Raw genomic sequence first — 19,563 nt, 5'->3', positions numbered from 1 at the left:
TTATGAGATTTAAGGATAGCGTCAAATAATTCTTGTGATATTTTACATGTCTTAGGCTATCTTAGAACAACACAATATTATATGATAACTTTTCTATAATCATAGCAATTAGCTAAGTATCATCATGTTTGATCAGAGGACTTACCAAGCAGATACTCAGAGCACAGGTTACCCTCGTAATCTTCAAATTCTTCTCTTAACTTCCAAATATCCTGAAGTGCTTGCTCAATAACCTTGACATGAAGGGATCCAATGCATATCTCGAGTTTATGAATCTTGTCCAGAATGAACGTTTTCTGGTCTTCTTTATACGCTTCGCAGCCGACAGTGAACAAAGGCATAGCCATGGCAACCCAAGTGTGACAAGGTTCGCCTTGTGCCATATTCCCAATCATTCCGTTTATCATTTGAACAGCGCTTTGTATTGGCTTCGAAGACGATGCCAGGCCATATAGTTGTCGGTATAATTGGATCAGGGTAGCCTGCTGGAAAACCTTGTTGCAGAGAGCAAAGTCACGACTTTCTTGAGAGGAAAGCGACGCTATCGACACGCTTGGTGGCTGTTTGACGTCTCGATGTATGATGACGTTCAGCTTCCCAAGAAGAATATCTGCACTTGCAGACTCTTGATCATTTACAAGACTCTTCATATTAATCTGATGTAGGATGTCGAGCAGCTCCTCACTATAACCCAGAAATCCATCAATTTGGTTGAAGCTGGAGGATGCCTGGATACTGCAGTTGGTGCTTTGATGTGTCTTTTCGGTCGAAAGGGTGATAGATGGCACGTGAGGTAAAGTCTCCAAAGCACGATAAAGCATAAGAAGATGCTTCATGGCCGATCTTAGTGCTGTATCGCTTGACTTGAATGAACGTTCATCACGGAGTAGGGCTTTAATACCTTGCAAATGGATCGGCCATCGTGACATCCCTTGCTGCCCAGAGAACACATCCGCAAGACACCAGATAAGACAGGTCGCGATCAGAATCTCACTCTGTTGCCCTTTTTCCAGAGCTGCTCGCAGAAGAGGTAACCCAGAGGATTGTAAATGCTCCACAACTCGTGCTATGCTTGTCCCTTCTACTTCCTCTATGCCTCTTGATATCAGGCTGGAAGCTGAGAGCGCCAGACTAGCCGATAGAAGATGCGGGGAGTGCAGCATAGTCGGCATAAGACCTTGACAAAAGTCTCGATGAATCGTCGGATGGCTTGATAACGAGGCCAAAACACCTTCTGCAAAATGATGTAGTAGTCTTTTGTATCGCCTTGGTAGCGCCATTCCATTGGGTAGTGACTCGGGTATCACTAGCTCGATGCCTTTCGTGGCTGTTCCGGGTTTATCGCTTCGGACATTCCAGGTGATGTCTGTGGACTTGCTTGATACTGGTATTGTGTTTTGTCAGCGAGTTTTTTTTTTTTTTTTTTTTCGTTAAACGACCCTTACGTACCAAGTTTCGAAACGCGAGACTTTTGACTCCAAACAAGTCTCAATTCGTACTGACATGTCCGGTTGTATGAGACACATTGACCACAGCTCGGCTTCGCTTCGTCACACTTTCGTCTACGTTTTCTACATTCTCCACATCCCTGTCGAGATCGTCTGCTAGCCATTTGTTCCAAAAGAGCAGAGACAATTAATTGAACATGAACCACTGGAGAAGTTGGGGTAAAAAGTCTGGGGTAACAGACGTTAAATGGTTGGCAGTCCAATGTTGTACCTTGTGCGATAAGAGGTCACAAGCTGATTGGGTGACGAGAGATCGTACCACTGCAAGTCTATCTTGGCTTCTCATGATAATCCCTGGCGTTGTAACTGACACCAGTTTACTTAAGAGATACGTCGAGACATATTATCATGTCTGCATATGTGAACAATCAATGTGAACTTAACTAAACTTCTATCAAATATCTTCAAACACTACATAGGTAAAGGAAGACAGAATATCTTTAGCTCTGTGCATACTTATTTTTCTTTATCAATACACTCGAGATATTCTGTATTCGAATAAGACAGTATCTTGAAATCAGTAACATGAGTCTTCAAAAACTCCCTTCCATGGCTGTCGCCGCTAAAAGCAAACTGGACATCAGCATTGCCATTGCCATCGGTGTGTAGGACGTGGTCGTTCGTGACATCTTCCCATGACTCAAGCTCTTTTAGTAACACCTCAGGCTTACTGGAAACATTTCCAATAACGACAGTGACTTTATCAAATCGGCAAACCTCCTCAACTGACCCTGTGTTTCTACAGTACCAAATCAATCTCTTCCAGTCATCGCTAGGAAAGTAAGCCTCGATAAGGTGAACTCCCTTGAGGTTGTGAAAGGCGACATCTGGGATGCAAAGCCGGACCACAACAACTTCTCCGCAGCCACTGTCGCGTCTTTTCATGTATGAGGCGTACATCTGCGCTGTCCGAAGAAATGTGGTGAAGTAGGACATCGCCTTGTAGCCACTGAAGTCAGTCCAGGGGCTCTCCTCAAGGCACAGGACATCTTTTAAGTTTCCTTCGCGATCCAAGAGAGAGTTGCCATATGCCTGGCGGGCACTGATATCCTTGTATAGCACCGTAATTCCTGGGGCGGCGAAGTTATCGTCAAAGGTGAGAGTCTCGCCGGAGAAGCTGGACGGTCTATTGCGATGCGTGTCTGGAATATTGTGCTGTGAGTTCTGATCGATCTCAACAATCGAGCTACCAGGTCGAGACGTGCCGCCGCGCAGGATCTTATCACCACGGGTGTTTAGAAAATCACGAAGACCCTTGTAGCGTAGTCTGATAGTATCACGGATCCACTGCTCGCAAGTACGGGTCAAACGAAGCTTCTTAAACCGCTGGTCCAGGATGGCGTTCTGCATCTCGTTTGCGATACCCCAGCGCTCCATGCAACGGGACCAAGCTGCGTCATCATCAACGCAAACATCGTTTCTTTGGCAGACGGAGTTTGTGAGAAAGTCCACAAGTTCGATCTTGGATGGGCGTAGCCAAGAGAAGGTTTCACGTTGAGTTCTTTCGGAAAGTCGGCTGAATATCTCCCAGACTTGAGCGGCCTTGGTTTCTTCGAAGCCAACGTACTTAATGGTACCTTCTGAACAAAGCTGATCGGGGATGATACTTCGTGACATTGTTGAGTCAAAGAATATTGGTCCTAGTTGATGTGGATGATTGGTGCTGTGAAGAAGAAAGCGGGTTTTTACATTCGGAGAGACTTAATGTTAAGCTTCTAAGGCGGTACTGGTGTGCAATAACATTTTCGTTTCCCCAAAGAATAAATGACATATCTTGACTGTCAAAATTCGAACACAGTTTTGTCTTTTAATTAAGGTCAAATTGCCTGGTAGCTGCTGTGCTGACAACTGGAAAGGTAGCTGCTCGCTCAGTCACAACTTATACTTTCTCGGCCGAAAGATCGAAAAGATTGTATAGTGGCGCGGCAAACCTTGTGTCTTTTAATGTCGTAAAACGAATGGTATTCACCCATGGCGTCTTGCGCGTGTGACTCAATCTACCAACCTAGAGAGGGCCATTTTAAACGATGCCATATTATGGGTTCTAGGGCTGTAAGTCAATGGTAGTGAATAGCTTCAATTTGTTTAGCCGCTGCAATTACGCGATGTCAATTGCGGGGTCATGCCTTGGTCATGATGGACTAGGAAAGATAAGAGCATCAATCGGCTCATACTTTGCCGTTGGTGATGCAAAAGATTACAAAGGTTCCCAGTCAACAACGACGATCCTTACACCAAAATGCTACAGAACCTGGCGGGTCACCAAAAAAGACAGGGACTAGGAATGAACCAGACGAAAACAATACTCCACCTTTAGGTGACACATGCACTTAAGCTGCTCTAACATTTATGTCAAGCTCTAGGTTAGGGAACTTCTGTATCGTAGTGTGACCTATTGATCTGCATCGGGAAGGTGGCTGGATACAGCATCGTTATATATCAATACCAGCCCCGCCTCATTCTTTACCAAGACAACAACATCCCTCATCCATCAGCATCAATAGCAAACATGGCGCGTGGATGGTTTGTCAATTGCGCCGCTGTCCTCTTGGCCTTGACCGCCGGAGTCGACGCGTACACTGTTCCCGCCCTCTCCGCTCGCGCCAAAGACAGTGGTCCCAAGGCCGTCAACATCAGCGTGCCTGTCGATCATTTCCACAATGAGACCATCTATGAGCCTCACTCTGACAAAAAGTTCCCATTGCGATATTGGTTCGACGCCCAGTACTACCGAAAGGGCGGTCCTGTCATCATTCTCGCGTCAGGTGAAACTTCAGGCGAGGACCGAATTCCCTTCCTCGAGCATGGCATTCTCCAGATGCTGGCCAACGCCACCGGCGGTATCGGCGTAATTCTCGAGCACCGCTACTATGGAACCAGTTTCCCTGTGCCAGACTTGAAGCCTGAGAACATGCGCTTCTTGTCAACTGAGCAAGCCCTTGCCGACACGGCTTACTTTGCGCAGCATGTCGAGTTTCCCGGTATGGAGGAGCACAATCTCACTGCTTCCACCACCCCTTACATCATCTACGGTGGCTCCTACGCTGGTGCTTTCGCTGCTTTCGCGCGAAAGATCTACCCCGACCTTTTCTGGGGTGGCATCTCCTCTTCCGGTGTTACCGAAGCCATTGTTGATTACTGGCAGTACTTTGAGGCCGCACGTCTCTTTGCGCCCGGCGACTGTGCCAAGGTCACCCAGAAACTCACCCACGCCGTCGACAACATTCTTCTCGGTGACGACAAGGAAGAGAAAAAGCAGCTCAAGATTGCTTTTGGTCTTCTTGGTCTTCGAGATGATGACTTTGCCATGACAATCTCTCAGGGTATTGGAGGCCTGCAGAGCAACAACTGGGATCCTGCATCCGATTCTTCCAGCTTTGGTCTGTACTGCGGCAGTGTCTCGTCCGACGACATTCTGTTCGCGAGCACTCGACCTCTCGCGCCTTATGTCAAAAAGTGGCTCATCTCTGCTGGCTACAAGAAGCAGCTCAAGTATATGACAAACCGCTTCCTCAACTACATCGGCTACATCAGGTCCAACGTTGAGAGCGACAAATCAGGACGCTGTGATGGAAAGACACTAGATCAATGCTACTCCATCCGTGGGTCAATGAACGATACCAAGCTTGACCCCAACAACATGTCGCGCCAGTGGACATACCAAACTTGCACACAATGGGGATACTGGCAAACTGGATCCGGTGCACCAAAGGACCAACTTCCCATGGTGTCCCGTCTCATCGACGTCGAGTACAACACAATTCCCTGCCGCGAAGAATTCAACATCACGACTCCCCCTAACGTTGAGTCCATCAACAAACTCGGCGGCTTCAACTTCAGCTACCCCCGTGTAGCCTTCATCGACGGCGAGTATGATCCTTGGAGAGCTGCTACCCCTCACGCTATTGGATTGCCGGAGAGAGAGTCCACCGCCAGCGAGCCTTTCATTCTGATCCCATACGGTGTGCACCATTGGGATGAGAATGGTTTGGCTCCTGGTAGCGAGGAGATCGGACTGCCTCCTCCTGCTGTCAAACAGGCACAGCAGGATATCATCGACTTTACCAAGGCTTGGTTGGAAGATTGGGAGAAGGAGAAGGGAGGCGCTACTGCAGACCTGTAGAAACAGACTAATGCGTTATACCGTATCGCCAAATACATATTTTTACGAGAATCATCGTGTTATAAGTCAAGAATTTGTCAATATCTCATTGGCTCTTTGCTAGCCTAATAAACTCCCTTGGTAGACTACCTAACCTACCTCGTACCTACGTACCTAGTCAGCTTGAAGCTGTATACATCGTCACCTTATTGATAGTCCTTGCTTGATATTGTCCACGTAACCCACGGTGACGGTTGATGCATGGCCTCTTACATCTTAGGGTATAAAAATAAGTAGTCTAAAAACCCTAGTCTAAGCAACATAAGCTGACCTAATAATTTTATCTCTTATGTTCCCAATAGTCAATCTTTCTGATGCCCTGAGGCTTGCTTATCGGACAAGTTGACTAACTTAGTACTGAATTCATACACGTTTAGCAGGTAGTAGAACCTCTACGTTCATAAGGCTGAAAAGGCAGAAAGAAAGTATTGAAAATTCTTAGAAAGTGCCTCGCGGCGCTCGACACGTTGTGCACTTCGTCAGTCAAATAGAAAGAAGCACAATGACGCCCGAGACACTTTACATTCACCAGCCACTTTACACAAGTCAATTGCAATATTAGCTAATGCGTCTCAGTATTTAAGCTATAGCAAAAGGCCAGTTCTTTGCTCAGGCTACTAAGATACATTGGAAGCTTCAGGTCTTGCACCCGCCGCCGTACCTTGGAGGCCAACGACTCGATAACTCGCTTGTCATCAGATCTCAGTGAATCGCTACCTAGGCCTCAGGGTATCATAAAAATTGACCGCTAGAAGCATAAGAGATAAAATTATTAGGGTAGCTTATGCCATTCAGACTAAGCTTCTCAGACTACTTATTTGTATACCCTAAGACTTAGGAGGGTATCCCACCCGACGACGCTCATTGAACCGCCACCAGTCTAAGAAGTTGGGCTAACACTCTCTAGCTATGCTTCATGTCTGTCATCTCAATCAATAATGTCAGTCAATACTCGGATGTCATAGTAGTCATTGTGTCATCCTCCATACCCAAGTCTATCCTGACAAATAATCCCTTATCTCGAACGTCAATTTACCCCACCTTGACGTGACAGTCATCCCCGCATATCGCTTCCTCAATCCTACGTCCAGGCATTTAAGTACGTAGCGGTATCCTTCGATGGGAATTCTCTCAATATCTTCAACACTCTATAAATTAATCATGACGCTAATCACAACGAGAACGAACAAGACCCTCAAAGGTCACAAGGCTGTCATCCTTCTCAACACTGAGTCTCCTCGGACCCAAGTTGATGTTATCCAGAAACGATTCCCTAGCTTGGTTATCAAGACATTCATTGAAAAGAAGCGTGGAGAACCCCTGGAGCCTGAGTTTGATGAGGAGGAGTGGAAAGATACCACCATCATCTTGACTGCTGTAGCGACCGTCCACCTGCTGCCGAGACCAGAGCAGGCGCCTCATTTGCAGTATGTCCAGCTTACTAGCGCTGGTGCAGACTACTTTATCAAGAATCCTCTCTTCACCGATACAACGATTCCTATCTGCACGGCTAGTGGCGTTCACGGGTGAGTTGTGATCTGCGTGAGGATGATAGGTTACTGACGACGCAGCAAGGCCTCAAATCGCCGAGTGGGTCATTGGGACTTATCTTTCTCATAGACTTAGATGTGGGTCATGACGACAATCTGTTGGAAGCATCGACTAACAGTGTGTAAAGTAAAAGAATACTCGAAACTTCAGGAACAAGGCCAATGGCATCCTCTCAACACCGACCCCGAAGATGCCACAGACACAGCTGGCAAGCGAATGTACGGAACATTAGACTCAAGAACAAAGTCTTTATCTAACATTTCACAGTGGAATCTTGGGCTACGGTAGCATAGGACGCCAAACAGCCCGTGTTTCCAAAGCATTAGGTCTGGATATCCACGCCTACACTCTCCATCCTCGCAACACCCCCGAGTCCCGCCGCGATAACTCGTACTCACCCCCAGGCCTCGGAGACCCAGAGGGTGAATTCCCTAGTAAATGGTTCTCGGGCGGCTCCAGGGAGGATGTTCACGCGTTCCTCGACTCGGGTCTCGACATTGTCGTCATAGCTCTACCATTGACTGCTAAGACACAGGGCCTGATCTCCAAGCCTGAGCTTGAAATACTCGCCAAGAAGAGGACATTTCTAATCAATATTGCCCGTGGACCTATTGTCAACACCGATGACCTTATTCAGGCATTGAACTCTGAGAAGATTGTGGGTGCGGCGCTGGACGTCACTGACCCTGAGCCGTTGCCCAAGAAGCACCCTCTCTGGAGTGCCAAGAATGTGACTATCACGCCTCACATAAGTGCAATTTCTTCATTTTACTTCAAGAGGTTATTTGACATTTTTGGGTTGAATTTGGAGAGGTTGGGCGTGGGGCAGACAGATCTCATCAACAAGGTGAACAGGCGAGAGGGTTATTAAAGCTAGCAAAGAGCTAATGATAGGACGAACTTGTCACAAGTACATTTGCTAAACATCACAAAAGCCAATGTGAGGTACTCAAAGTAGTTTTATTAATCAGACTCAAGGTCACTAATATACAGCAGAATATTGAAGGTTCATCCCATTTGTCAGAGTGGGTAGACAGGACACAATGATCCTTGAAAGGTTTTTACACAACCACGCTCAGCGTGTTGCTGAAGAGAACTGGAGCTCAAAAAAGAGAGCTTAGTTCATCATGTCACGAGCGTGGCGGCGGGCCTTCTTGGCCTTGCAGCCAGTCTTGGTGGGCTGGGGAGTAGCGGGAGCCTCAGTCTCGACGGGAGAAGCACCACCGTTGTTCTGGTTACCGTTACCGGCAGCGGGGGCAGACTCGACAGGGGCGGCAGACTCAGCGGGAGCGGACTCAACGGGAGCAGCGGTGTTGGAAGGGGTGTCGGAGCCGGAGCCAGTGGTGGGGGTAGCGGGAGTAGAGGGGGCAGCGCCGGAAGAACCACCGGCAATGTTCATCTTGGGACCGGGGATGGGGTAGCTGGTGGGGTTGTTGTAGAGGTCAAAGACAATACCCTTCTCGCTAGCGGTGTAGAGGCTAGTACCAGCAACACCGGCAGGCTCAGCGGTACCGTCAGACTCAACCTCGAGGTTGAAGCACTGGGGGTAGTTCTGGGCACCGTTCTCCTGGCCAGCGGCGTGGAGAGCGATAATCTCGTGACGGAGGACGTAGTTACCGGCCTTGATGGAGGTAGGGACGGTAACCTCCCAGGTGTTGCCAGCGGCGATGAGATCATCGGAGGCAAACTTACCACCAGAGGTCATACCAGCCTCGGCGATCTTGAAGAACTTGAGGCTGGTCTTGTCAACCTTGGCGCAGCCAGCGGAACCGCAAGAAGCGAGGTAATCGATGACGGGGCCCTTGTGAGACTCGGGCCAGGTGTCCCACTTGATGGTGATCTTCTCACCGGCCTTGACCTTGGCGGACTTGACGGCGTTCTCGGCGCCGCGGTGGCAGATGATATCGGCATCACCGAAAGCAGAGGGCTCGACGAAGCCGTTGTCGGTGTTGGTGGCGAACCAGGCGGCGAGCTCCTTGCGGGGGTTCTCGAAGGCAGCGGCACCGGGGTTGAGACCCTCGTACTCAGTTCCGCCGACGGTGATGGACTCGACGTGGCCGTGAGCACGAACGCCGGCAGCGGCGACGAGGGCAGCGAGAACGGTCTTGGTGATGAAAGAAGACATGTTGTTTGTTGATTTGGTTGTGTAAAAAAGAAGTGGTTTGTAAAAGAAAGTGTTTGTGATAGTTGATTCCGGCTGGCGGTGTTGAAAGAATGAATAGAACTGCTTCTGTCAAAGAAGAGTGAAAGAATGTGCAAAGATCAAAGTGAATGGAATGAAACTGCTGTACTGAGACTGAGTGAGTGAAGAAGAAGAGATTCGATTTGGAAGCGGGATGTCTTGCCCTTCTTATATCGAATCGAGACAGATGCGAAATGGGTAGAGCCTCAAGGTCGAACGGGGCAGTTTCCCGCCTTGGACAAAGTCAGAGACAGGGGTGCCATGCTCGGCCGATATGCCATCAGGGATCTGGCGCCGAAGGTTGCATTGCTCGTGGCCCGGCCAGTTTCAGGGGACCAGGGTTATCGCGGTAGTGATGGTTAAGTGGTCGAGATATCAGTAGATCATGCAACGATAAATGTTAATGTTCAACGAGTAATAGAGTCTGATGATTGAGAGCCGAGATTATAGTCCGTGTCCGTGGTCTATAGTAAGTTAGTCAACTAGACTATCTAGATGGTTCCCCAAGATCTGGTAAAAGTCAAAATAAGCTTGATGATTGCCAAAATGACAGACCATCCTCAATCTCAGACCATGTCCATGCGGTGGCTGTTCCTTCAGTTGACAACGGTCAAACGGCCAAACCATGTCGAGAGTAGTTAAGCAGGCGAGCTGCCAGTTTCTTCCAAGCGAAGGGCCCTCTTTCCCCTCTCTTGACCTCTGGGACGTGCATCTCTGAAAGAGCCGCCGTACCTGAAACTAGAGACAAGGGAACAATAGACAAGATGGATGGAAAAAACAGCATCGTGGGTTCCTGCTTTAGCGCCGGAAGAATCGTCAGAGGCAAGGACCTAAAGTTCAAACGGTCCTTATTTTTCCGCAAGTCCTGTTAGATCCCGCCCCCGGTTAAAGTGGTCCACCCTTGTCGCTGCCAAGTCCTGGGTCAATTTTCCTGAGACGTTTACAGCTTGGCGATGTGTGTTCCCCTGACAGCTGGACTCTACCCAGGTAAACGCAGATGGGATGAGATGGGACGGGAAGCCTTATCCATATTGATATCAGCATGGACTATATCTTTACGGAGACTTGGCAGAGTTTATTCAGGGGCTTGAACCGGATGACAGGACCGAAATGCCTGCTGTACCTGATCTGGCGTCAATCTTTACCAAGAGCATCCGTAAGTTAAAGTTTCTTCTTTGCTTCCTTCTTCCAGGACCCGCTTTGTGAGATCCACTGGATCGGTGTTGTATTGATTGGTGAAACGCTGTAAGCGTCAAGGTAGCGTCTCCAGAACCACTCAAACAAGACACGACCACCCTAGACCACTCAGCGTTTACCAAACTTTATACAGAAATATCATGTTTATTAATATGCGTGTTTCTATAAACTTAGAATCGTGTATCAGATGTCAGAACATTGTTTTAATTGGCGATTGATACTACCACCGATATAAACATGGTGTGATACCATCTCATGCCTTTGACTAAGCGGTGTACAAATGGTGCGATGTAAACACCATCTCGACAATACTGAACAAAAAAGTCACCCTATAGCGGAGATAAACAGTAAAGATCTTTCTGATAACTCGTGATTTCGGCCTCAAGTCTCGCTTGTTCGGTTCAGTAGAGTGCTTTGTGTCCAAGCTTTTTCTCCCACTATATTTTCGGGCATTAATTTCCCAATACCCCTTTTACACTGCTTGGCGACTCAAATTTCGCATACACATACGCAATCTCAATATTTTCAGTTCATCCGAACAACCAACTTCTCGTCTGCCTTGATTCATTTTCTGGAGACCAAACAAACGGAAGAATACGCTAAAACCGACATGTCAACCGTGATGGCGCAACATGAGACACAGGGGCAGGTCCTGCAACATGCCAAGCAGGGGTTGGAGGGGTCCATGAAACCTGTCAACCCTGAGATTGACGCAGATGAGATGCAGGAACAGGAACAAGAGGAGGGGCGGATGCGACCAAGCTTGAACTTTACTGGTCATCAGCTCTTTTACGTGTTTGGCCTTGATGGTATGGGTGCCATGCTTTTATCCGGCGGCGTTAATTTTGCCTTGGCTTACCGTGAGTGTGTACCTTTTTTGGTGTGGTCATTTGTCTTCATGATACTATGACACAATATGAGAGGAGACAGAGGCTAACCATCCTACCAACAGCCATGTACACCACCCAAGACACCACCAAAAACCCCATTCGCCTGTTTCAACTGCCAAACACCTTATCGGGTGATGCCGCTGTCACCATCATCATCCAATGTATCCTCACCTGGTTTGTCGAGATGGGTCTCGTCAGCTACGACCTCTCCAAACGCTCCGTTCAACCCGTCGGCTTCATACCCGAGCCGTCGCACCCATGGATGAGATGGCTTTTCTTCCTTCCACCTTCTGATCCCAGCGACTCAGAGACCGAGTCTGAAAAGGTACGACCGGTCGAGTCCAAAGTGGACTCACTGTTCAACACCATCGTGCAGGGAGCGCTAAGAGGCTTCATGTTTGCTGTCGCTGGGTTCATCCTCCTATGGCCTCTGTCTGTCGGTATTCTGACTACTCTTGGCGAGCGCGATGGCGGAGACTGGCGGTATGACGATCATTGGATACCGCAGGCCTTCAAGGCTATTCTAGGTGGCATTCTGAGTCTTTTAACAACACCACTGATGGCCCTGTTCTGGCTTGTAAAGGCTGGTTGGGAGGGGAATGATGAGCGATCCAATGCTAGAGAGTCTCGGCGTAGTCAATATGCGGATGCGCAGCGCCAATATGAACCTGCTGTGTGAAATGAACGTGACGACAAAAGTGTATCACGCGCATTGAGTGGAAGCGCTCATGATCAGTTCAGCAGATGATTTAACGACTTGACGGAATTATAAACACATAATATCACACTTAATAATAATGTATGGAGGGTGGAGGAACATGGGAGGAAGATGACAACAACATCACACAGGGGGTTATTGACAAGAGATAAAGGCTTTGAGCCCATCAGAACATCACGAGGTAATTTTACATAGACTAATAAGACATATTGAAACAACACCCGATTCCTGCTGCTGTAACCATAAGATTAGACATGAAGAGTCAAAGAGTGCACGTTCGTGTGTAGGGTAGTGTGTCTTCAACGGAATCCCACGATCTTTGTTTTGTCGCTGGAAACATAAGAGACTAAATTAGTAGGTCGGCTAATGCTACTTGAAGCACGAAATGAATAACCAAAATCTAGTCTTACGATTGGAGCTTGGGACTGCAAAATTAAATGTGTCTATTGTACCAAAGCTAAAACGATTCATTGCCAAGTAACGAGGTAAACAATTTGTGGTCAAAATACAGAAAACCGGGCGACATGAGAAAAACAAAGGCGACCTGAAGCCATGTCCAGACAGGCCAGATGGCTCAACCAACGCCCGGTCGCTTCTCAGCGCTTGGGCGAGTCCATCTGTGCAGGCCGTCTCTTCTTCTTTCGTTCATCCTCCCTGAATTCTTCATCCCTTGGCTGAGATGAGCCATCTTCATGTTTCACGCCAGTCAAGTACCAGGCACGCCCAGCACCACCACAGAGAGCTGCAAATGTGACACAGGCCCAATGTACCGTGACCACACATTCGAATGGCTTTGCCTCTTGCTCTGGCATTGTTATGTAGACATCTCTACCTGACAAAAATGGCATAGTCGATAGGGGAGTCCGGGTGCCATAGGCTCCTTTCAGTTTGGGGCAGCCACGGAGCTGGAAGACGCTGAGGTCAACAGCAATTTCCTTTTTCTTCTGCTTATCGGCTTTGTCATAGTTGAAGGAAGTGAAGCCATATTTGTCATCTTTTGGCTCACAACCTTTAATTTCGTTCAGATCCATGACTTGATTGAATCGTCCAGGCAGTTCAGGCATCCAGAAAAATTGCAGCTGCACCTCTACACTTCCGTTTTCGAATTTTTATTTTATTTTTACTGATGTACTTGAATGCACAGAGACCCAGTGTAAGAGCATCGTAAATAGCTGAGTCAACACAGAGCAGGTTCCTGATTTCGTAAGTCTTGCCGAGCTCAGTTGCACTGTGTATGTTGTGTAAAAAATTGATCTTGGTCAAGTACATACATCCTTGTCGAACATAACCCGTGGCGTCGTTGTGATCGCGAGTATTGTTGAATTTACGAGGAATGAACCAAAAAATACGAGGATTGGATCTTCCTGTCTTAATATATTTGTGTTCATCGCGCACCTTGCGTTCGGCCTCTACCTTCTTATAGAGGTCAGGGGAAAGGTCCGGGACATTTGACCCAGTTCTGAAACGACAAAGATAGTGAATCGACATAGCGGTATCCTCGAAGCTCATTCCGGGTTCTGGTCTAGGCTCAGGTTTTGGCAGCTGAGGCAGGGCATGAGCCCATTCCTTTTTATCCAGTCGTTCTTCGTTTGTCGGGTCAAGGTGAAGCATGTCTATAATCTGGTCAGTTAATTCTATCTTAATGGTGGCTCGGATGTTCTTACAGTGCTTGCAAAATGGAGAAATTCCGCACAGCCGGTCCTTCAACTCGTAAGGGGAGCAGCTCTTGTGTGACAGGTGACCGTTATCCTTGAGATCTTCGCCTTTGACAAGTAAAATAGCGGCAAGGTGTTCGACTCGGATACTGAATCCAGGCGCTATGCCTCTGATCTTTTGCTCGATAGCCTTGGCATCGCCATATCGACTTCCGAGTCCAGGCTCTTGAAGACAAGCGATCGGAAATGTACGAGTCGTAAGCGAACGGTATGCAAGTGAAGGGTTTGCAGTTCCAGTGTTCGCGTGTGAATGGTTCACTTCACTGTACTTGGTCGAGCCACCTGGCGCATACAACCCTGGGGTGGTCATGTTGTTGGTGAGACACAGGCAGGTAAGAGGACAGGTGAGATGTTTCTGATGAGATTTATCAGGCCGGCAGAATTTCTAGATTTAGAAAAATGTTTTAGGAATTGAGCAGCAAGATAACGAAATTTCACAGAGTTTGACCCCGCTTCTCAGTTGTCTAGAGTTTCGATTCATGATCACGTATTACAAAAAAGGAAATGATGACTTTGATGAATTTGGTGGTTGGTATAACTTTAAGCAAAATATGCCTTCGGCTGTCCTGCATCAAGACTTATACAAAGTAGGGCATAAATACAACCTTATTTCTGTACAATAGAAAAGTACCATGAGACATACCTTCTAGCACAATTTACGCACCCTTGTCTGGCACTTTGTGACTGACACCACGAGCGCGGCAGAACGTGATTGCATCACGAGATTGTCACCATCAGCACGCTGTAATGTCTGGTCAACAAGCCGTTGTCTATCTCACAGCGTTTGACTTTAAAAAATCTGTATTGTTTCTTTTAGATACCTAGGGTTTTAGGCTGCTGATTTTTCGCGTTCGATTTCAACTCACGCTCTACAAATCGGTTCTTTGTCGTTCCATGACATAAAAGGCTAATTAAAGTTGTTAACTTTGCTGCTTATGCCTTCAGCGCTAACTTTTCTACCACAGGGCTTTCAGGATGTTCTTAAAGCACAGGTCCCGCTACATCAGCCCTACGATCATCCCACGTTGGTACCCTTGGCACCAAATGGGACCAACAAACAAACAGGCATGGTAAATTTATGGCGGTATTTTCGCTTGACGGAATAGTGACTTTCCACGACAAAAAAACTACCACAAGGATCTCGCACACTGGAAATTGTTGTGTTTTTTATTACAGAGTATTAAATACTATGTGATCCTCACGTCAAGCTCACATCCGCTTAGGGTTGAAAAACACCATCAACTCCTCAAAAGCCTTCACAAACGATGTACCCAATGCTTCAATCATGGTCCAGATTCTAAGCGGGATATACTTGATCAGCCAAAGTATACCCACCCCAATCTGCCAGATACATGAGCCAAGACTGCCGAAAACCGCTCTCAGAACATCGTAGGTCATCTTGCCGAAGGACACAATGAATGCACCGATTGCTTTGGGCGCGTCAATTAGTATGGCGCGGACAAGATAGCAGAAGCCATCCCAGATGTCCCGTAGGGTAATACGGCGAAAGAACGTGACTATGGCCATGATCATTGTGTGTAAGAAGGAGAAGAGCTTGGCAAAGACGTCGGCAATGGCTTCGCCGATGTTCTTTAGTCCGCTACCCACCCATCTCAGGACCGTCATTACAGCGGCAGGCATTTTCTTCAGCGCCTCCCAGATCGCCTGAAGAACCCGTTTCACACAATATGGAATCTTCTTTATACCCTCCCATACTGCTTTTCCAGCGCTCTTGATACGCCCAGGTATCGCAATGATCCCTCTCTTGATCTTACCGGGTATTTCCTTCACGAATTTCTTGATCCGGTGGCGACGTCTCCAGACCGCGAGACAGAGCTCCTTCGGCGCATCGTACAGAAAAAGCTTGGGACAGTCCCAGAATATTATCAGGAGGAACTTGGCAAGCCGCTTTGCAGCTCGTCGCAGTCTCTCCATCTGCTTGTGGTGTACGTGTTTCCATCTTTTCCACGAACCACCGCGGAAATGGGGCAAATACTGAACGATTTCGCGATGGCGGTTCGCAGCTGCGAGACGCAAAGCGATTGCGCCGTCTGGCGCGATGAGGTCGTGTTCGGCTCCATAGTCTTCGATCAAAACTTTGACCAGAGCCAGATGACCGCAGTCGGCAGCGACCATTAACGGAGTCCGCTCAGGTCGGTCCTCTAACGCGATAGTTTTATCCTCGCTTGGTACACGACCGTAGTTATTGACGCTTGCGCCGAGAGCGACAAGGCGGCTGACCATTGGAAGTTTGCCGGCGCGCACAGCTGCTACCAAGGGCGTCTCTCCATATCGGCTGGTGGTATCGGGCGACACCCATCCGCGGGCTATAAAATCGGCGATAACGTCATCGTGGCCCTTTTCGATAGCGAGAAAGAACGCGTCGACAATGTCTGCCTCGATGTGGCAGGCTTCGTAGTGATTCTCCCAATCCGCGTTGAGGATAAGGCGCCGTAAATTTATCGAGGAACTGACGGGGAAGTGGAAGATGGGAAACTTGACGCAAGAGGACGCTTCGATGCGCTTTAGGAGGTCGTTGTCGTCGGTCGCTGAGTATGTCGGGACAGGAAGGTCTGCGGACGGCGAGGACATGGATGTCATTTGGCACTTTCGAGAGATGAGATAAAGGACAATCGGATATCGACCCCGTCGGAGGGCATGTCGTTATTTAAAGGCATCGTTGACTTTGTAGCTATTCTCAAGGCGGAATCAGATGCTTGTCTGTATTTATGGCGTCAGGCTGTGCAAGTCAAGATGAAGAAACTACCATACTGACATGGTGGAAATGAAGCCTGTGGTTGCTCAGCTCCCTGCACTGCCACCGCCATTGACATTGCTGACGCGGGGTGCTTTGGAACATTAGCGGGGGGTAGATACCTAGGTAGGCCTGATCCATGCTGATAAACCCATGGCTGCATTAGAAGCGGATACCTACTATTACCTGCACATACTTTGTCAGAACCTGGTTACATCGGAGCACGAGAGAAATTCAAAAGATGAAATGAGTAAGTCATTCTATGCTACTAATTCGGTTCTACTCTTCGTTGATCTACTTCCAAAGCCTAAATAAAGCCTAGTCTAGATTTCCATTTCCTACTGCTCTTCCTTCCTTTTCTCTTTATCGTCTCTGAATGATTGCCCGGTTGAGCAGATAAAAAAAGCTGAGTATCAGTGGCTTAGCAGGCGGGTTGCTAAAAAATAGAGACTTAAAGCCATACAGACGAAATCATTAGTCCACTCTTAGGCCATACATACACTAAGAGTGATCTAATATTTATGTCAGTCACGAAATCAGTACCGGTTTTTATGCAACCCACCTGCTTAGCAAAGGATCCGCCCAAGCCCATGAGTTGATAGAACTACCCTGATACCGGCGGTCCCGGTTGAAGAGAGCCATCTCTTTGATCCATGCCAGTCAAGTGCCAGGCTCGCCCGGCACCACCGCAAGGAGCTGAAAATACGACACAATACCAATGTATCTTGGCCACAGGCATAAATAAAGTCGCTTCTGGTGCTGTCATGTTTATCCAGACGTCATGGCCTGATGAAATGACCGGAAAATCTGTTATCTGGGACATTCTGTCTTCACACTCTGGTGCCGGAGGACAATTTAGGCGTTGGAAGTAATCGAGGTCAACACTTAACTCCTTCCCAAAGTCATTGTCGCCTATGTTGAAGCTGGTGGAGGCGTCGGCGTTGAGGGTCAACTCGAATGTATCGATTTCGCCGAGATCCATAACTTGATGAAATCGTGGAGCCAGTTTAGGCATCCAGAAGAACTTCAAGTTCAGATTAGGAGTTCCGTCAAGTAGACTTCGTGCGCCAACGTAACTGAATGCACAATAACCCCTTACGAGAAAATCGTATAGAACAGGATCAATGCATATCATATTCCAAGGCTTATGAGTGTTGCCAAGCTCACCCGAAACGCTGATAGTCTCCAAAAGGTCGATTTTGGTCAAGTAGTAGCATCCAATTTCGAAATTACCTGTGGCATCGTTGTGGTCTGCGGTATCGTTCCAACCGCGAGGAATGAACCAAAAGACACGAGGGTTAGGTCTGCCTGTCACAACGCATTTGTTTCCGTCGCGCTTCCTGCATTGGCTCTCTGCTTTCTCACTGAGGTCATCAGGAAGGCTGACAGCGTCTCCAGTTTTGAAACACGAACGGTACCACATTGACTTCGCCATCTGCTCTGGACTCATGTCGGGATGCAGTCGATCCTGCTTCCCTGGCTGCGTAGGTATAGCATGACTCCAACGCTTGTATTTAGGGTTCTTCGGGTCGAAAATAATGTTTCCCGGGTCAAGGCGAAGCATGTCTGTAATCTTGGTCAGCTAATTTGCCCGAAAACCAGGTAGTGGTGGGGGAAGGGGGATTTGGATGGTCTCACAGTGCTTGCAAAATGGCGAGATGTCAGCGAGTCGTTCTTTCAATTCGGGAGGGATACACGTCTCATGTGAAAGTTCACCATCACCCTCGAGATCATGACGTGGAAGAAGTAGGCACGTGGCAAGATCTTCACCTTGGATACGGAATCCAGGCCATAAGAACTAGATAGATTTCTCAATTTCTCTGATCAAGGTATATCTCTCTTTGATAAACCCCTCTCGAAGAGATGCGATCGGGAGTTTGAGGGGTGTGAGTGGCATGGCTAACCGTGAAGAAGCCCTACTTGCAGATGTTTGGCCTGAAGGGGCCCGAAGTGAAGAAGACGGACGTGAAGTCGGGGCCGCATGCGAAGATGGACGTAGAGACAGAGCCCCGTGCGAAGCAGGTGGCTGAGGGGCCCCCAAGGTACCAAAGCCTGACTCATGGGGGCCGGGGGGCTGGTGACTGACTTGAAAACTGAGCCCTTGCAACCTGAGCCCAACTCGAACCGGCCTGAATCTGGGCAGGAGGTCCAGTCGGAGGATACTGGCCGGGAGGCCAATCCGAATGGGGATAAGGTAGAGCTGGGAGAAGGGGATGACCTGAACCCTGGGGAGGAGGAGGGCGATGGGCCGGATTCTGAGCTTGTAGAGCTGGACTTGGGCCGGGAGAGGGGCTATCCATGTTGTTGAGACGACAAAAGGCAAAAGGAAAAAGGGCGAGTGAGATGTGAGATGTGAGTTGCTTTCGAGGAAATTCGTGCTGGCTGGCGAATGTCTGGGTTTATATATCTGAGAATCGAAGAGAAGGTTCACAGCATTTTTCAGAGTTTAACCCGCTGTTTGGTTGCCTAGAGGGTTGCTGATTTACTGACACTGATAAGTAACACAAACGAGGAAATGACTGGGTTTAACTTTGATAGAAAATCTAAGAATCTTGCTGTAACTCAGCTTGTTAATTACTAAGTGCCTAAACTCTAATTCAATGTTGCCTGGTAAATGGTAACACAAATGGTTACCTACCTAGCCTCATGGTATCAGAAAAATTAACCGCTGGGGCCATAAGAGACAATATTATTAGGGCAGCCTATGTCACTTAGACGATGTTTCTTAGACTACTTATTTTTATGACCTAAGACTTAGGAGGCCAACTTTTCTACTACCTACTAGACTAGTTCACCGCCACCCCGTACACCCCTCCACCCCGCACACCTCACAACATCGACTCGTCATTGAAGGCTGCTTATTCATACTCTTCTGTATCTTTCAA

At 48.0% G+C, this 19,563-nt stretch overlaps 10 protein-coding genes across 10 annotated transcripts; 3 read left to right on the top strand and 7 right to left on the bottom strand.

The window, feature by feature from the left end:
- Positions 1 to 61: 61 nt before the first annotated feature.
- On the bottom strand, positions 62 to 1,612 carry FGSG_12094 (uncharacterized protein; the record flags this gene model as incomplete). Its single annotated transcript, XM_011319796.1, has 3 exons — positions 62 to 93; positions 146 to 1,384; positions 1,450 to 1,612. The coding sequence occupies 3 exons, from the start codon at positions 1,610 to 1,612 to the stop codon at positions 62 to 64; spliced, it is 1,434 nt and encodes a 477-aa protein (XP_011318098.1).
- A 429-nt stretch (positions 1,613 to 2,041) lies between these two features.
- FGSG_12093 (uncharacterized protein) lies at positions 2,042 to 3,125 on the bottom strand (the record flags this gene model as incomplete). The annotated part of the gene is made up of 2 exons (XM_011319795.1): positions 2,042 to 2,070; positions 2,180 to 3,125. The coding sequence occupies 2 exons, from the start codon at positions 3,123 to 3,125 to the stop codon at positions 2,042 to 2,044; spliced, it is 975 nt and encodes a 324-aa protein (XP_011318097.1).
- An 892-nt stretch (positions 3,126 to 4,017) lies between these two features.
- On the top strand, positions 4,018 to 5,682 carry FGSG_02204 (uncharacterized protein; the record flags this gene model as incomplete). Its single annotated transcript, XM_011319794.1, has 1 exon — positions 4,018 to 5,682. The coding sequence occupies one exon, from the start codon at positions 4,018 to 4,020 to the stop codon at positions 5,629 to 5,631; it is 1,614 nt and encodes a 537-aa protein (XP_011318096.1). The 3' UTR covers positions 5,632 to 5,682.
- Positions 5,683 to 6,831: 1,149 nt separating this feature from the next.
- On the top strand, positions 6,832 to 8,092 carry FGSG_02203 (uncharacterized protein; the record flags this gene model as incomplete). The annotated part of the gene is made up of 5 exons (XM_011319793.1): positions 6,832 to 7,196; positions 7,226 to 7,260; positions 7,291 to 7,338; positions 7,379 to 7,439; positions 7,489 to 8,092. 5 exons carry the CDS (start codon positions 6,832 to 6,834, stop codon positions 8,090 to 8,092), a joined length of 1,113 nt encoding a protein of 370 aa, XP_011318095.1.
- Positions 8,093 to 8,160: 68 nt separating this feature from the next.
- Positions 8,161 to 9,499, bottom strand: FGSG_02202 (uncharacterized protein). Its single transcript, XM_011319792.1, has one exon. The coding sequence runs from the start codon at positions 9,344 to 9,346 to the stop codon at positions 8,339 to 8,341; it is 1,008 nt and encodes a 335-aa protein (XP_011318094.1). The 5' UTR covers positions 9,347 to 9,499; the 3' UTR covers positions 8,161 to 8,338.
- A 1,711-nt stretch (positions 9,500 to 11,210) lies between these two features.
- FGSG_02201 (uncharacterized protein) lies at positions 11,211 to 12,169 on the top strand (the record flags this gene model as incomplete). The annotated part of the gene is made up of 2 exons (XM_011319791.1): positions 11,211 to 11,460; positions 11,553 to 12,169. 2 exons carry the CDS (start codon positions 11,211 to 11,213, stop codon positions 12,167 to 12,169), a joined length of 867 nt encoding a protein of 288 aa, XP_011318093.1.
- Positions 12,170 to 12,804: 635 nt separating this feature from the next.
- Positions 12,805 to 13,239, bottom strand: FGSG_12092 (uncharacterized protein; the record flags this gene model as incomplete). The annotated part of the gene is made up of 1 exon (XM_011319790.1): positions 12,805 to 13,239. One exon carries the CDS (start codon positions 13,237 to 13,239, stop codon positions 12,805 to 12,807), a length of 435 nt encoding a protein of 144 aa, XP_011318092.1.
- Positions 13,240 to 13,427: 188 nt separating this feature from the next.
- On the bottom strand, positions 13,428 to 14,233 carry FGSG_12091 (uncharacterized protein; the record flags this gene model as incomplete). The annotated part of the gene is made up of 3 exons (XM_011319789.1): positions 13,428 to 13,436; positions 13,604 to 13,821; positions 13,873 to 14,233. The coding sequence occupies 3 exons, from the start codon at positions 14,231 to 14,233 to the stop codon at positions 13,428 to 13,430; spliced, it is 588 nt and encodes a 195-aa protein (XP_011318091.1).
- Positions 14,234 to 15,132: 899 nt separating this feature from the next.
- Positions 15,133 to 16,538, bottom strand: FGSG_02199 (uncharacterized protein; the record flags this gene model as incomplete). The annotated part of the gene is made up of 1 exon (XM_011319788.1): positions 15,133 to 16,538. Exon 1 carries the CDS (start codon positions 16,513 to 16,515, stop codon positions 15,133 to 15,135), a length of 1,383 nt encoding a protein of 460 aa, XP_011318090.1. The 5' UTR covers positions 16,516 to 16,538.
- A 744-nt stretch (positions 16,539 to 17,282) lies between these two features.
- On the bottom strand, positions 17,283 to 18,978 carry FGSG_02198 (uncharacterized protein; the record flags this gene model as incomplete). The annotated part of the gene is made up of 3 exons (XM_011319787.1): positions 17,283 to 18,244; positions 18,317 to 18,448; positions 18,765 to 18,978. The coding sequence occupies 3 exons, from the start codon at positions 18,976 to 18,978 to the stop codon at positions 17,283 to 17,285; spliced, it is 1,308 nt and encodes a 435-aa protein (XP_011318089.1).
- Positions 18,979 to 19,563: the final 585 nt, after the last annotated feature.

Source organism: Fusarium graminearum, chromosome 1 (genome assembly GCF_000240135.3).
Source record: "Fusarium graminearum PH-1 chromosome 1, whole genome shotgun sequence".
Taxonomy (NCBI): domain Eukaryota; kingdom Fungi; phylum Ascomycota; class Sordariomycetes; order Hypocreales; family Nectriaceae; genus Fusarium; species Fusarium graminearum.
Note: the sequence above shows the minus strand (reverse complement) of the source record. Positions and strands in the feature narration are given on the sequence as shown.